The following is a 14,693-nucleotide window of genomic DNA, read 5'->3' as shown; positions in this document are numbered from 1 at the left end:
CTTAATTAGCAAAATTTAGAATTAGATAGGTAATGCGTAAAGCTTTATAAAAATTAATCTAAAATGGGCGTACTATTAGATTAGGATTAAGGAAGGCAATAAATAAAAGGCAGTCTTTAGGTTAAAGAAAGGACTATATTAGCTATTAGTTATACAATTCGGACTTATAAACATACTAGTAACATTCTAAAAGCAAATTAATAGCATATTAGGAGAATACTCTAATAAGTTTATTATAGTATACCTTAACAGTATTATTATTTACTTAATAACTAAGGAAGAATACGGAGAATACGTTAAATAGATTTTAAAGAGACTATAAGAAAAACAGATGCTAGTAGTAATTAAAAAATTTAAGTTCTTTACTAGGAAGACCAATTTTGTTAAATTTATTATTAAACTAAGTTATATTAGTATAGACCTAAAGAAGATAGAAGCTATAGTAAGTTAGTAAGAACTAGAGAACGTAACGCAGCTAAGGTTATTTTTAGGGTTTTACAACTACTATAGAAGGTTTATAGTATAGTAGTTAAATAATATTAAACCCTTTACTAAGCTTATAAAGAAGGAGGAACTATAGGTATAGGGAAATAAGTAAAGAAAGTTATTTAAAGAACTTAAGGAGTTATTTACCTAGGAACTAATCCTTAAGATCTATTAACTAGAACTAGAGATAGTTATAGAAACGGACGTATTAGACTTTATACTAGAAGTATATTTACTATAAAAGTATAAAAATATATAGCATTTAGTGGCATACTATAGTTAGAAGATAATACTACTAGAGTTAAACTATAACATCTATAACAAGAAGTTATTAGGTATAGTAGTAGTACTTAAGGAATAGAGAGCGTTCTTATAAGGTATAGAAAAACTATTTATAGTTAAAATGGATTATAAGAACCTAATAGGGTTCCTAATAATAAAAGAACTTAATAGGAAATAGGTTAAATAGGTAAAGATACTTACAGAATACTATTTTAAGATTTAGTATATTAAGGGTACTAAGAATATAAGGGTAGATATATTAAGCAGAAAGGCTAAACTATAAAACAATAAGAAGCTATTAAGGGCAATATTACGCAGAGATAGTAATAGATTTATTAGGTATAATTATCCTAAGATTATAGTAACTTAAGAGTACGAACTACCAGAAAGTAATTAGATAAAAAGGATCTAAGAGGCGTAGTTTAAGGACCTAGAAATGGACTAATATAAGTAGAGAACAAGTATATATATCCCAAGAGGAATAGCAGAAAAATTTATTAAAGATTTCTATAGGGGAATAATATAAGGATATAATGGAGCTATAGGCTTAGTATTAAGACTTTAGGAGGAATATATTATTTATAAAACCTAGGGCTTAGTAAGAAAGGTTATAAAGGAATGCCTAGATTACTAGAGGAATAAGTTAATAAGATATAGGCTATATAGAAAGCTATAACCTATTAAGACACTAGAAAGACTATAGGAAGTTATATTATAGGACTTTCTTATAAAGTTACTAAAATTAAAAGATCCTATTACTAGATAAAAGTATATTATAATCCTTATAATAGTAAACAAGTTAACTAAATAGGGCTACTTTATAGTATATATAGAAGAAATCTTAGTAAAAGATATTACTAGAATCTATATTAAAGAAGTATTTATAAAATATAGAGTACTAAGCAAGATTATATTAGATAGAGATCTAAGATTTATAGTAGTATTTTAGAAAGTATTCTTAGCGGAACAAGGACTAAAAGTAGTAACTTTTACCGTATATTATCTATAGATGAATAAATAGATAGAAAGATTAAATTAAACACTAGAATAGTATTTAAGATATTATATTAATTACGCACAGAATAATTAGGTATTATTATTACTAATTATATAGTTTATATACAATATAACGCTATAGGAAGGTATAGAGATGTTACTATTTTAGGCAAATTATAGATATAAGTCTAGAATATTATTATTACTATAATAAGTAAAGAAAATAAGTAGTATAGTAAAATAAAGAATAGAGATATTAATAAATCTTTATATAAACCTTATAGAATTAATAAAATAGTATAAGAAAGGATAAAAAAGTACTATAATACTAAGAGATCTAAGGGACTAGATCTTAAGGAGGGGGATAAAGTGTGGCTATTATATAAATTTTTTAAGAGTTAACAACTAAGTAAGAAATTAGACTACGTTAAACTAAAACCTTTTAAAATTGCTTAAAGAATTTTACTAGCTATTTTATTATGCGGGAAACTGTATTAGGAAATGGAGGCTTCCTTTATAGGCAAGGCGCCCTCGTTTATTAACCCCGGCTAAGCTAAGACTGCCCCTTAACCTTAACCATAAAAGGCCATTTCTCTTACCGCTTTTCCTCTTATCCTCTATCTTTCCTTCCTCCTAATATTGCGCCTCCTTCTCTTCTTACTACTAGTCCCTAGCGTAGTCGCATTAAGGCATTTCTACTATCCCTTTAGCGCTAATATATATGCAAGTCTAGTCCGCTTATTACTTTATTCCCCTATATCTTAGACTAATAATTAATATAGTTAACTACGGCCTTTCCAATAAGCGAGTCTTTATTCTATAGTAATATATAAACGGTCTTAGCCTCCTTTTCTAATTCCTGCCTCTAGAGCCGATGGCTTTAATTTTTATTAAGCTCTTTTAGTGCCGCCTCTGTCCGCTAAGCATGTTTATATCCTTATAATTTTGTTCTCTCTCTTATATATACCCTCTCTTTTTTTACCTTCTAGATAACGCTAGTCCGCAACCGTCCTATAAAAAGGGGGTTAGGGGAATTCCGTAGTTACTAGCCGCGTTAGTACTATTATCTTATTTAACTTTACTACATATCTCCTTTTAAGGTAGGAAGGGACAGGCGTACTATATTACCCCCCTTAAGGGCTTAAGTAAGCTTACGTTATACTCATTTTAGCTAACTTACGCGCTATTTCCTTACCTAGGATATACTATTAGTTAGATAGCCCACTTTAGCGTTTGCCGATAGCTAAAGCCACCTATATTATAACTAGTATATCTACTAGGCTACCTAGTAAAAAAGCGGCTGGATATTACTAATTTAAGTAACCACCCTATATGGGGCTGTATTAGGCATTATTTAAACAGATATTACACGGAGTATTGTTTAGGTGGCTATATATACCTGCCTAGTAGTATAATTATATTACCATAGATATTTTAGAGACGCTGTTTAATCTACTAGTTTAGGGCTAAGGGGCTATTAGCTCTACCTAACTACTTAATAGTAAAGCAGTAAAGGATTAATAATTTAGGCTTTTAAGCTATAGGGCTATATAGGAACCACCTAAATTAAAATTAGAAGGTTGTAGCTTTTGGGCGTATAATAGATTAGCGGCATAGCGGTATAACTATAAAGGAATCTCTAACACTAGCTAGCTATATTAGGAGGGCGAGTATTATTATATAGTCTTTTACCTAATATATTTATAGATATATATACAATTACTAAGTAAGTGGTAGGTATATCCGTTACTAGGCGGTTAGTATTAAAGAGCCCCACTTACTACTAATAAGGATACTACCTTCTTCTATTATAGATAGCTTATAACATATACGTATAAGTAGGGCTTTACCTACTAATATAAGCGTCGGAGAAGATTAACTAGATTGGCATTATTAGGAAGTAAATAGATATATTAGCGCTACCCTTTACTAAGGAACTAGGGTAGAGAATTTACGCCATTAACCTCCTAATAAGGGGCTAGATGCGGCGGCTATATTACAGCTAAATACGCTAGCTTAAATGGGCGGATATAGTTTAACTATAATTTACTAAGGCTATTAATTAGGCGCTAGAATTTAAGCCCTTATAAATCTTACCCTATAAACGGCAATTAACCCTAGTCTATACTAGAGGCGTACGTATTAAATGCTTTAATTTAATAAGAAACCTAAATAAGGGGTAAAGGGCAATAGATAGGTACTAGTGGTAAAGGGAGAACTAATATATACTTAAAAAGACTGTTAATCCCCCCTTAAAGCTTTTAAAAGCTATAAAGTAATAGCAACTCTAATAATAATAATATTAGCACTATTTTAATCTTTATTTCGTATCCCTTACTAAATTTCGCTTAATAAGAACAATTCCTATACTAGTCCCCCTAGAATATTAATAGCTTTATCTAAGTACTATAGAATTATAGCCCCTAAGAAAAGCGCGAGTAGTAAACCTAAAAGGAGAAATAGGGGAGTACCTCTTTTCCCCTTAAAAAGTTAAGAAGTATTAAAAGCTTAGGCACTTAATAGCATATTATTCTACCTAGGGCCTTAATTTAGAGATTTTATCTAATAAGGCACCTATAGACCTTATATATAATTACAAGAAAGCTTATAATAAGTATTATAAAAATAATAAGGATAATAAGGAAGATTTTTATAGGGATAGAAATAACAGTCAAGTCTCCAGGAAAAGTAGTTAAGGTAATTATCCCACTACTCTCCCTCTTTCCCTAGCAGTTTTAAATATATAGTTTTAATAACTAGTAGCAAATCTAATAGTTATTAAATACGATATAGCCGATTTAGACTTAGAAGCTAAGGGTAATAAAGCTAGTAGCGCTAATAATAAAGCTAGTAAAGCCGATAACTAACTAATACCCTATAAATTGGGTATATGCCTCTATTTAACTTATAATAGCCTTATTTAATAATTATTAGATAACGGGAATAACGGCAGTAATAAGGATAATAAAGATAAGGAGTTACCTTTGTTAGAAGCGTTATAAAAGGAGGTACGAGTACCTACGTATAATTATACTACACCTTTAGCGCTAGACGGTAATTAAATAGATAATTTAGCTAAGGGGCGTTATATTAGAACTACTCCGCAGTTTAGGTAAAAGCTTAGAATATTAGTAGCTACTAGTTAAGAGTCTTTAAAAGCCAAAAAGTTAAAAAAGTAGAGGTCCGATTAGCTCGATTAATTAGGTAGTATTAATTATATCTCTAATACCTCCGTTAATAAGAGTGGCGAGAGTATATAACCTAGGAAGTAATAAAGGTTACCTGCTTCCTAGAGGACTACGCCTTCTAGCTCTCCTACCCTTAGCCTTAACAACGGTAACGGTATTAAGGAGTAAGCGGTCTCTATTACGCAGCCTACTAACTCCTCCCCCTAGTACTATACGTCTTTTTATAATACTAAACCACTAGAATATAAGGCTAATAATAGTTATAATTATATTCTAGACGATTTTATAAACGGCTTAATTAAAGAAAGCAATAATAAAAACAGTAAAAATATTACGGACGAATATAAGGCCAAGAACTATAGCGACGGAAGTAATAATAGTAATAATATGAATACTAACAACTCTAGGGACGGTAATAGTAGTAGTAGTAATAAGGATAATAAGGCCTGTGGGTGTATAGGGCGACAAGGATTACCAACCCCTATTAATAGTTAATTAAAGATAAAGCGTGCTATAAAGCATTACCTCTAGCAGTTTTAATATTCCTATTTAGTCTTATTTACGCACACGTTTAAATAAAACACTATACTTACTAGCAATTATTATAAGCGAGTTGCACCCCCTATATATAATCGCCTATATACCTAAAATCTATTACTAAACTTAGCCTTTAGCTCTAACTCTAATAAAGCGATACTAGGAGCTGCCTTAAATAATTTAGAAGAATTATTAATCTAAGTGGTTTTAGGCGCTAAGAAGATGGGTTATATATACTAAATATACTTTCTTAATAACTCTACTTACTAGTTAACCTAGTTAAGCAATCTTAAGAGCTAAAGCCCTAAGAATTAAAGCCTTAAAAGCTAGAGTCTAGAATAAAATTTATAAAAAAGGAAGATATATTACTTATCTATTCACTTACTCGCAGAGATAGAGATATATTCTAAATAGTGTATTGTATTGGGGGGTGTAGGCCCGAGGAGAGGGTAATTATCTCAGCCTGCTGTATTGCATAGTAGGTTCCCTACTATCTCAAGCAGTGATAGATGATTACACACTCATTGCCCCAAACAACGCGTACCGTTAGAAGCTAGCGGTACGAGGCCTGCCCCACAACTAATATAGAAATAGGAATATATCTCGTCTTTTTTTACGCCCGTAGGGTATCGTTAAAAGACCATTTGGGTAACCTAGAACCTAGGTAATATTAAAGGCTATTAACGACAAACCTAGCAGTACAAGGCCTGCGCCCAATAACCAATTATAGGAGTAGGAATATATGTCGTCTCTTTGCGCCTATAGAGTATCATTAACAACCGTTCGGGTAGGTAATATCAAAGGCTATTAACGACGACGACGATAGGAGAAGGAAGCTGGAAAGCGTCAATTCAAAACCTATTGAAAAACCCTATGGGAAAAATTATCAGGAAAGACTACTTATCAACAGCTATTGTGGAAAAACGCGACGCGAAACTTCGCGATCCTCTAGGGGTAAAACGTTTTATCGCGATAACAATATAACGCCGTACGGCATAGCATTATTAAGGCTATAAGACGAATAAATAACAAAATCTCTATTAAATAAGCCTTATTTTAAAGCGAAAAGCTAAAAGGCTAATTGTGATAGATATTGATGTTGCTGTTCGGAGGGAAGGCGTGACTTCGCTTTAAATAGACATTTTTATTAATTTAAAGGAGGAATATAATCTTTTATAGGAATAGATTAAAGACCGCTTTCTAAAGAGAAGTCTTAGATTACTATAGGCGTATTATTATTTAAAATTAAAGGCCTGGCCTACTATATAGAAGAAAAGGGGCCGGCCTATTAGGCGGAAGAGACGGTAATAATAATAGTGCCCTTTTTTAGCTTAGAGATCTATTTCTTATTAACTGGAATTTAAGGCTATAAATTATCCTAATTAGCGCTGGTAATAGGACTGGTGTTTTTAGTGCTAGTTAGCGGTTAATATTTCTTGTTATATATTCCATTTATAGCTTAATCTATTTATAACGCATTTCCTATTATATAAGGGCTGTATAAAAAGGTCCGCAAAAGCATTGCTTTTTTAATGGCGGTAAGTAAGAGCCACTTATTACTACTTACAATGCTATAGATAATAGAAAATATAAGGCTAAAACTACGTTTATAACCTAGCTAGCTAATTTAAATTATATAATATAGTAGAAACTAAGCGGCAATCCGAATAATATAAAGTCGGGTATTAATAATTAATTAACTTATATACACGATATAAAGGCGTATAAACTACGATAGAAACTTAGTTTTTCGTTAATTTACCTTACTAATAAGAACGAGCTATAAGAATCTAATTCTTAGAGATATTTTAGTCGGTGAAGGGCTATATATATCTAGTAACTCTAATATATAGCTAAAATACGCGTTATAGCGGACGCCTTACCTATTCTACTATTTAGCTAGTAGCCTAATTATATATATAATATTCTACGCTAGAAAGCTTTAATAATAGGGTAAAATAAATCTAGTAGCTTAGCCTAAGAGGTAGCCGCTTAGTAATTCTTTTATATAAGCCTTTCCGTTAGGCACTAATAAGTAAGCGGCTATAAACCTATTAGCTATAGCAATACCTCTATTTTCCCTTATAAATATCCGTTAACCCTACTTCGCTAATTATTTATAGTATAGTTCCGTAAAGCCGCTCTTTATTTAAGCCTATAATCTACCTCTTTTTATATTTCTTATATTCTACCTTTTACAGTTATCTAGTAATTCTATTCTTACTATTAAGGTAAATATTAGCTTAGCTATTTTACCCATGTAGTGTATACCTAATTATTTACATCTTTTATAATAGTTATGCTTTAATACGTATATACTTTATAGCCTTTTATTCTAAAACAAATTCCTAAAGTAGCCGCTATTTCTCCTTAGATGGCTATCTATAATTAAAAAAGCTTTATAAAAGACAATATTTACTTAATATTTTACGTCTATAGAATACCTCTCCTTTATAGCTACTAGTCCTGCTAACTTTTATAGTTACACTTTTAGCTATACAGATTATATCCGCTAAGGCTAGGGATAAGGCGCTTAATAGGAAATAGGAGGTAATTAGAGCTTATAAATTTAAGATAACGGAGGACATAACTACAATATTTAAAGGTATATTATATAATATTAAAGACGGTAAAGGGAAGCTGGTTAAAGCTTTAGGTATAAAAGATAGATAAGTAATAAGAGAGGTTTTTACTAGGTATAAATATTATATAATAAGGGCATAGATTAAGTTAGAGAAGAGGTAGTAATAAGTGGTAATCTAAAGCGATATATGCCATTTATTTATAGATAAGAGTTAATCTTTAGCTTCTTCTATAGCATTTTCCTAAAACTTTAGAGTATTTAGGTCTCCCAAACTAAATAAATTAGAGATATTCTACCTATCCTTATAGCTAATCCTAAGTACTAAGAGAGCGTCCTTATTATCCTCTTTTAGCATATATATAGATAGGCAATTTATAACCACTAGTCCTCTACTCTCCTTTTCCTTTCTCTATAAATTGCTCGTCCTTATCCTAGTATTAAATAGCTTAGGGAGGTTTTTAATTATATAGCGCCTCGTAAATAAAAAAGAATAATATTATCCCTACCCTAGCAATACTAGATATCCTATTAATATTAACTATAAGCAATATTTTATTAAGGGTCGTTTATAGACTTAGAATCTACTATAATTCTAACTAGGGACGCTTTAATAATAGTTTATCTGTAACTTAATAATACGCTAGCACAGTGGCGCTAAAAGAACTCTTAGGAGAGGTATCTATCTTAGATAAGCATTAAACACACTAAATTTTAGAGAAAGGTATTTAACCCTTTTTTTTTATTAAATAAAAGCGTGCTTTCTTTATATAATAAATCTCCTTCTAAGATAAATAAGCAGTTAGTTAATAAGCGTTTAAAACTGGCATACTAAGCGTTTAATTCGCGCTTTAAGAAAGTAAAGCTTTAAAAAGCCTCTCTAGTAACTAAGCGTCTTTAATTAGTGTTAAGTATTCCTCTAATAAGAATTATTAATAATTTGTTTAAATAAAAGGCCTTTTATACCTATAGAAAGATTAATATTTAAAAGAGGATATTTTTAAGATAAAGTACTCCTTACGTCTAAATCCGTTTTATAAGGTTATAAACTAAAGGCTAGTAAATGCGTCTTAGATAAAGGAGAATACGTACTTTACAATTGGCCTTACTCTATTAAGAATTAGTAATAAAGTTATTTAGGATAAAAGAGTTTCTCTATTAGTGGCGATAGTTACTTATAAAAACTAACTTTTCTAAGACAACGAAATTAAAGTGTTAATTAAATTAGCCTTATAAAGTTCCTTTATAACTATAGCTAGTCCTAGTAGGTATAGGGCAGTCTCCTACTAACTTTAAATTTTAGGTAAGCGGATCTAAGGCGCTATTTTACTTAGCTTTAAGATAGATACTATTAAGGTAAATAAGAGGAACACTTTAGGACCTAAAGATCGGAAAACGTCTATTAAAAGTTCGCGTGCTTATAGCCTCACACTATAATATAATAATAATTACTTTACTAACCTTTCTGTATCCTCTCCTAGTAAATTATAATATAATTTAAATATAAAATCCTAGTTTAAGAGTAATAAACTTATATTATTATTAAATATTACTAATTCTTTTTTAAGTTTTTTAATTAGCTAGTTATTATATTCTATAAATTTTAAAGATATAATAAAATTAAAGATAGATAGATAGAACGGGAGTAAAAAGAATAAGAAAGAACGGGAAGGACAGGAAGGATAGAAAGGAGATTTAAAGGATAGGGTAGGGCGAGATAGGCAGGATAAGATAAAATATAGCGGAGCCTAGCAAGTTTAAACTAATCGCGGCGGTATACCTATAGTTATTCCCATTCTATATATACTCTTTACTTTAATTAAAATATCTACCTAGCTTCTATATATTAGGTCTATAGAATTTATATAGCCTAAATAGGTAACAGGGCCCTAATTATATTCCTTTCCGTATTATTTCTAGTTTAAATAATATTAGATAGCTATAAGCCTCTACTATATATATAACTGCGTATCTATTATATTTCCTTTTACGTTACTCTAGTGCTAGAACTAAGATACTAAATATAAGCTATAGTTCTGTTTTTATAGTTATAGCAAGACTATATACCTTTACTTAGTTAAGTTTTATACTATATTAGATATAATATTAATATAACGTAATGTACCACCGAGTGGCCGATATCACCGAGTGGCCGATAACCAAAAATTAGGAAATCTATGCCTTAATATCTTAACAACCACTTAATAATAAACTCTAATAATTCATATTTAGACTTTTATATACACTTTACAGCTTCTACTAAAGTTGCATAGTAATTAGTTAAGTATATTATAATTTAGAGGCCAAAATAAAGCCAAATTACTATATCTTAATAACTACTTAACTAATTACTATGCAACTTTAATAGAAGCTGTAAAGTGTATATAAAAGTCCAAATATAAATTATTAGAGTTTATTATTAAGTGGTTGTTAAGATATTAAGGTATGAATTTCCTAATTTTTGGTTATCGGCCACTCGGTAGTATCGGCCACTCGGTGGTACAATACGTTAGCATCTCTTAGGATAAATAGGGGGAAGTATTTATATAGCATAAGGCGGGTTCTAGTAAATATTCGCGGTATAGTAGCAGCTTAGGTCCTATTAAAGGGTATAAAAAAAGGTAGATCTTTTAAAGAAATAATACTATCTATACTTAGCTTCTTACTCTAACTTTATACTTTAGATTAATATTATATTACTAAAGCTTTATAGAGTAATAATGCTAGTTATATCTAAGCCAGTTACGCTAGCGCCTTTGCTACCTTATAATGGCATAAATATACCCCCTAGTAGCCTAAGCTAAATATATCCGCATTATAGGTAGTTAGCGTAGCATCTTATAGTTAAAATACTTATAGCTATATTAAAGATAGTCTAAGCGGCCTAACCCCCTTTACCTCCTCTACCTTCTCTACCTCCCCTAAGTTTAGGGGTTAAAGAGATACCCTAAGTAAGAGGCTCTAAGGTTAAAGTTAAGGTGTTAAATAAGATATATGCTCGCGAAATCCCTAAAATATACTTAGAAATACGCTAATATAGCGTTTACTATAGCTAGGATAAATAAAGCTGCCAGTATAAGACTATAGAGACTTTGCTAGATATATTAAGTAAATATAATATATATAATTAGTACATTTGTGTCCTTCGGAAGAAAGTTAGTTTATTTCTTAGGTGCCTTTAAACATATTAACTCAGATGTTAACTTTTAAGCTAGAAAAGGATAAGAAAGACTATAGTATATACCTAGATATAAATTTATAAGAAGTAAGAGACGCCTTATAGGTAGTGCTAAGTGGTATATAAGCTATCTCCCTTTAGGAAGATAAGCCTATAGTAAGTAGACCTTTTTATAGATATAGTTTATTCTAACTTAACTTCTAAATCTCTATAAACCTTATATTTAATTTCCTACCCTAGTTAAAAACATACTAAGAAAGTTTTTCTCCTAACTTAATTAGCACTAGGCACCTTTAGGGGTTACTAAGATTTCTTAAAGACTATTTTACGCCTATAACTAATAGTCTCCTACCGCTTCTAAACTATGGCGAAATTAATTTTAATCTCCTTTAGGCCTTATTTAAACCAAATATATATGTCCTTACGATTTGCGAAGGCTTAGATTAACTAAGATGCCTTATATATAATTTAGGCAACTTTAAAACCTTACTTTTTAGCAAAAAGAGCTTTAAACTTAACTATTACTATTTTGGTTATAATAGGAAGGTATTTAATAAGGTAAAAACCACCCTCTCTATTCCGGAATTCTATTTAACTATAAAGATTATATCTCTTAAGGTATTTCCGCTAGAGCGTTATAAGAGATAAGCCGAGGTAAAGTAGGATCTTTGTCACAGCGACTCAGTCAATTGAGGCACGAGCGCCGTAGAACGTATGCAAGCCTGTACAATTGGTAGTCTATTGACCCAGATATCAAGATAAGGAGAAGAAGAAGGTCGTGGAAAGGACACGTCTATATATATGGAGCCAAGACGTAAGCGAACCCCCCTGACTAGGCCCTATCCAGGTTACGCGCGTCAGTGCCGTAACATTACCCCCCCCTTCAAAAAAGCTTGCCCTTAAGCTTTATTCTTAGGTGCTTGTCTTCTACCTCTTATACAGTTGTAGTTATTTGCTGCAGGTGGGGCAGCAGTAGTCGATGAGATGCTGCAGGCAGAGCAGCGAGTGTTAGTTAGAATGCTGCAGGCAGAGCAGCGAGGGTCGATCGTAGTGCTGCGGGCGTAGCAGCAGAAGTCAATTGTGGTACTGCAGGCAGGAGCAGTAGTGGTCGAATTAAGGTTTAGCTGCAGGTAGGAGCAGCTGTGTTCGGGTAGTAGTACGGTACTAGCGGCGGTAACGATAGTGGTCGAGCGCAGAGCTCGTCTATCGGTTGTCTTGTAATAGCAGGTCGAACGTAGAGCTCGGGCTATCGATTGGTCGAGTAATCGTAGGCGTAGAGGCACGATTATTGTCTCGTCGACTGTGGCAGGGCAGTACAGCCGTTTGTTGTAGCAGTACGATGCAAGCGGAAGTTGTGGATCGTAGGCGTAACGGCACGATCGTACGGTTAATGGACTGTAGGCGTATCGGCATAGTTGTAGTTAAGTCGTAGTAGCAGGCGTATCGGCGCTACTGTTGTCTAGTATATGGATCGTATGCATATCGGCGCGATCGATAGTTAATAGCAGAGTGATGCCAGCGTCGATAGTCCTAGTAATTTCGTTCCTCGAAGCTCGTACAACTCAGTATCCGTTGGGGTCGTTTATCGCAGCCAGTGCATAGCACTAGTCTCAGTATTAACCGATTTCGTTCCTCGCAGCATACGTAGCTTAGTGTCTGTTAAAAAGGACTATTTAGGTAGCAGTACGGTGCAAGCGTCCGATAGAGAGACGTACGGTCGGTTGATCGGGCGATCGATCGGTAGGTAGGTAGGTAGGCACACGCGTTCGGTTAACAGATGTACGCGTTGCTCGGTCGGTCGACGAGTTCGTACGGTCGGAAAGAGGTTACTGCTCGGCACGTGCTTCCCCATAGCATAGGCGGCCGTTTGGTAGAGAGAAAAGAAAAAAAGAAGAGAATATAAGGGAGGGTACCTATAAGTATAGGGATTCCATACCCAGCCACCACAGGACCACGGTGAGTGTGTCTACAATTGTAGAACTTTAATAATTCCTATAATTGTAGGGCTTTAATAACAATAATTCCTGCTTTGTCTCAGAGTATGCATCTCCTGCCTTCTTTGTTATAGGAGTTAGGCTCTTCTTCCTTCCTTTGCCTGCTAGTATATAGGGCTCCGTTACCCATCAACTACCCTAGGCCACAGGGCTTCTTTGACCTGGGATACAACAGCCTGCGATCAGTTGAGGGATCTTGATATAATGTCACAGCGACTTAGTCAATTGAGGCACGAGCGCCGTAGAACGTATGCAAGCCTGTACAATTGGTAGTTTATTAACCCGGATATCAAGATAAGGAGAAGAAGAAGGTCGTGGAAAGGACACGTCTATATATATGGAGCCAAGACGTAAGCGAACCCCCCTGACTAGGCCCTATCTAGGTTACGCGCGTCAGTGCCGTAATAATCTTATTAGTAATGGCCGGAAGTTCGTGTCTTTAAGAGGCATTAACTACTATAAATATAAAGGGATCGCGTTTTTCTAGACTAAAGATAGCTTATTAAGATTTTCTATAAGCGGCCGCATTATAGTAAATGTAATAGTATTTTATTTTTAGAATCCTAACTATAGTAAGCAGCTAATTGCTATAGATGCGTACGGAATAAGCGTAATTAATTAAGGAACTAATTAGTAAGGCAATATAAAGAATTAGGGTTTAGTTCCTAAGGAGATAGGAGATAATAAGTACCTAATCTATCTACTAACAGCCCTAGCCTTTAGTTTAGTAAATAAAAAATAGGGTTAAGCTTTCTATACTTTTTTTCTAGAGCTAGCGAATTATATATACTAATATAAGCACTAATAGGTAAATTTGCCGTCGCTAATATTAAGGACATTAAATGGAATGCCTTGGCATTTAAGTCACTTATAATTAAGGAGGATAAAAAAATAGTACTTTAAGGACTTATAAAAAGCTACTAGTCTAGGTCTAGGAAATTAAAGTTTAATAATATAATTAAAGGGAAGGGGAAAGGCCTAGTTTTTTTACTACAGTAAGTTTTCTAGTAAGGCATTAGCTACCCCAAAGGCCAATCGTTTTAGTAGCCTACCTAGGGTAGAAAAGATATTAATAGCTAAAGCACTTACCGAATCTTAGAGGAGACCCCTCTATATAGTTTATTCCCCTTTATAAGTATATTTATATACTAGTTTAACTAATAAAAGGCTTATATAGGAGACCTTAATATAGATCTAGCTTATTTAGAATAAAACCTAACTCTAATAGTTAAAAACGTTTACTACTAGAGCGCTATCCTTTTTTTAGATAAGGCCGATGTTTTTCTTATAAAAAGAACTTTAAATAATATCCGATGTAATAGCTTAGTATCCGTCTTCCTATAATAGATAGAGTATTTCTAAGGCATTATATTTCTTATAATAAATAGGATTACTATATTTAATATAGCTATATAGAGTAGAATATATCTTATACTTAGATATAACGAGCT

General features: G+C 32.6%; 3 protein-coding genes across 3 annotated transcripts; 1 reads left to right on the top strand and 2 right to left on the bottom strand.

Annotated features, from left to right (window-relative positions):
* Positions 1 to 322: 322 nt before the first annotated feature.
* On the top strand, positions 323 to 526 carry K441DRAFT_560919 (uncharacterized protein; the record flags this gene model as incomplete). The annotated part of the gene is made up of 2 exons (XM_067643510.1): positions 323 to 442; positions 464 to 526. Coding segments are annotated over 2 exons (183 nt in total), but the record flags the coding sequence as incomplete, so codon positions are not given.
* Positions 527 to 12,126: 11,600 nt separating this feature from the next.
* Positions 12,127 to 13,066, bottom strand: K441DRAFT_659717 (uncharacterized protein). Its single transcript, XM_067648580.1, has 2 exons — positions 12,886 to 13,066; positions 12,127 to 12,661 (listed from the first exon to the last, which is right to left on the bottom strand). Exon 2 carries the CDS (start codon positions 12,659 to 12,661, stop codon positions 12,452 to 12,454), a length of 210 nt encoding a protein of 69 aa, XP_067503939.1. The 5' UTR covers positions 12,886 to 13,066; the 3' UTR covers positions 12,127 to 12,451.
* On the bottom strand, positions 12,892 to 13,338 carry K441DRAFT_659714 (uncharacterized protein). Its single transcript, XM_067648579.1, has one exon. It carries the CDS (start codon positions 13,098 to 13,100, stop codon positions 12,918 to 12,920), a length of 183 nt encoding a protein of 60 aa, XP_067503938.1. The 5' UTR covers positions 13,101 to 13,338; the 3' UTR covers positions 12,892 to 12,917.
* Positions 13,339 to 14,693: the final 1,355 nt, after the last annotated feature.

Source organism: Cenococcum geophilum (genome assembly GCF_001692895.1).
Source record: "Cenococcum geophilum 1.58 unplaced genomic scaffold K441scaffold_21, whole genome shotgun sequence".
Taxonomy (NCBI): Eukaryota; Fungi; Ascomycota; class Dothideomycetes; order Gloniales; family Gloniaceae; genus Cenococcum; species Cenococcum geophilum.
This window is presented reverse-complemented; position numbering and strand designations above follow the sequence as displayed.

Excerpts from the sequence above, each read along its gene's own strand:
- K441DRAFT_659717 (XM_067648580.1), bottom strand. The coding sequence starts at position 12,661 with ATGCCGATACGCCTACAGTCCATTAACCGTACGATCGTGCCGTTACGC.
- K441DRAFT_659714 (XM_067648579.1), bottom strand. The coding sequence starts at position 13,100 with ATGGGGAAGCACGTGCCGAGCAGTAACCTCTTTCCGACCGTACGAACT.